General features: G+C 66.8%; 1 protein-coding gene across 1 annotated transcript; it reads left to right on the top strand.

The window, feature by feature from the left end:
* Window positions 1-227: 227 nt before the first annotated feature.
* ASCL2 (achaete-scute family bHLH transcription factor 2) lies at window positions 228-1837 on the top strand (the record flags this gene model as incomplete). Its single annotated transcript, XM_082627415.1, has 2 exons — window positions 228-820; window positions 1435-1837. One exon carries the CDS (start codon window positions 228-230, stop codon window positions 801-803), a length of 576 nt encoding a protein of 191 aa, XP_082483541.1. The 3' UTR covers window positions 804-820; window positions 1435-1837.
* Window positions 1838-2339: the final 502 nt, after the last annotated feature.

Below are 2339 nucleotides of genomic sequence, written 5' to 3'. Positions count from 1 at the left end.
CACGCTCCCCGGTGCGCACTGCCCGCCACCTCTCGGCCTCCTGCGCCTCGTTGTCTCCGGACCCCAGACGACCTGGCACCACGTACCCTGGGTAGTCGTTTGGCAGCACGGTGCCAGATCGTCGCTGAGGCTTGACCGTCGTTCCTCCGCCCTCGGTTCCTCGCCCCACACCTTCCTGCGGCGCGCAGGGACTCGGAGGAGGCGCGGGGCGAGTGGATGCGGGCGCGATGGACAGCGGCGCGCTGCCCCGGCCCGCGCCCCCTGCGCCTGGTGTCTCGAGCTGCTGCGCCGCTCGGCGGCGACCGGAGTCCCCAGAGCTCCTGCGCTGCAGCCGGCGGCGGCGGCCAGGCGCGGTGGAGACCGGGAGTGGAGCGGCGGCCGTGGCGCGGCGCAACGAGCGGGAGCGCAACCGAGTGAAGCTGGTGAACTTAGGATTCCAGGCGCTGCGGCAGCACGTGCCTCAGGGCGGCGCCAGCAAGAAGCTGAGCAAGGTGGAGACGCTGCGCTCGGCGGTGGAGTACATTCGCGCGCTGCAGCGCCTGCTGGCTGAGCACGATGCCGTGCGCACCGCGCTGGCCCGGGGGCTGCTGGCGCCAGCCGCGCGCCACCCACTGCCCCGCGGGCCACCCGGGGCCGCCGCCGCCTCGCCCTCCTGCGCCTTGTCGTCCCCGGGCCGCGAGCACAGCTCGGAAACCGGATCCCCGCGCTCCGCCTACTCGTCGGACGACAGCGCCTGTGAGGGCGTGCTGAGCCCCGCGGAGCGCGAGCTTCTCGATTTCTCCAGCTGGTTAGGGGGCTACTGAGCTCTCGTCCCAGCAAGGTAAGCGCCGAGAGGCGGGGAAGAGGGAGGGTCGGAGGCAGGGCTGCCGGGAGCGGTGGAGCAAACGGCCTAGCAGCTCGAGCCCCCGAGAGCCCGCGGAGCGCAGCCGCAGGCCCGGGCGATGGCCTGGATTTCGCTCACTCTTCATTTCCCCCAAACTTTTTCAAGCCTGTGCAAGACCAGCGTTTGTTTGTCCGGGATTGCAAAACTTCCCCTCGCTGCTCCGCCGCCGAAGTGGGAGCGGGGAGACGGAGGGGGGGCGGCCCTCGGGCGGGTGAGGCCCCAAGGGCTTGCGGATCCGGGGCAGATTCGGGCGCTTGGAGGCGGAGTGACTTTGCATTGCAAATTGCGCTCCGGGCCGGGTGGCAGAAATGAGTCGGCGGGGTGCGGATCCCTGACTCACTGCGGATCCGAGCGCTTGCCCCGCCCCGCCCCGCGCCCTGGCTGGGCCGTACTCTGAAACCGAGGCACCCACGGACCCGAGCTCCAAAATCCACTGAGCAAACGAAACTGCCGGCTCCGCTTGTGGGAGGTGGGGGCAGGGCCGGGCTGGGAGGGGTCTCCCGGGCCGGATCCCGCACTAACGCGCGTGCCTATTCCCTCTTCCCTCCTAGCGGCCGCGAGCGGGCTCACCACTTGGGAGCCAGCGCGATGGAACGGCTCACGTTTCCGTCCCCGCCGTTCCCGCGGGCCAAGCCACCACCGAGCCGGGGATCCCGCCAACCCTCCCCGGCCGTCCAGCCTGACCAAGGGCTAGTGTAGAAGCGGCCCAGCCTGACATCATCCGGGCGGTAGCTTCCTCGGACCCCAGCCACCCTGTCCCCAGAGGCCTTCCACTGGAACGGGTCTGCGGCACCAACACTTGGAGGTTTGAAGGGGAGAGGATTTTATGCCGACACAGATAATCTATTTTTTACGCATGAACTTGAACTGCCCAGGGACACTGACAGTATGAACACTTATTTTTGTGCAAAGAATCCTTAGATTTGGAACACAATAAAGATTGTCTACTCCCGCCCTCTTCCTGGAATTTTTGAACCTGGCCGAGATCTGGACATGCTGCAGCCCTTGAGGGGCAGGGTCCCTGGTGGGTGTCCCCTTGCAGCGCTGCCAGCTGGGGAGAGACCTGTGTCAGAAAACCCGTTTTAGGGAGGGTGGATCTTATAAATAAATCGGTGCTGTGTATCCGTGGTGTTGGGGGTGCCCACTCCATACCCCGAGGCCCCCCATTTCCCAGGTGAGGGCCCGGTATGGGTGGGAGGTTGTCGGCTTAGACCCTGTACCCAGCAGGCCCCACCTCTGTGGTCGCATCTCCTTGGACTCCGCTCCCTCCTCTGTAGGGTGGGCGGGTGGAGAGAAGTGAGGTCTGGGAGTCCAAGCTGGTCGCCACTGTGCCAAAGCAATTCACAGGTGCTGTGTGGAGCTGGGAGCTCCTGGCAGGTGGCAGCAGGCTGGCGGGTGGTCCAGGCAGGGCTACTTCACAGTTGGGAAGCTGAAGTCCGCACGCTGCTGACTGGCT

The sequence above is a fragment of the Mesoplodon mirus genome, assembly GCF_964341445.2.
Source record: "Mesoplodon mirus genome assembly, chromosome: 7".
NCBI lineage: Eukaryota > Metazoa > Chordata > Mammalia > Artiodactyla > Ziphiidae > Mesoplodon > Mesoplodon mirus.
The sequence above is the reverse complement of the archived record's forward strand: the minus strand, read 5'-3'. Positions and strand labels throughout refer to the sequence as shown.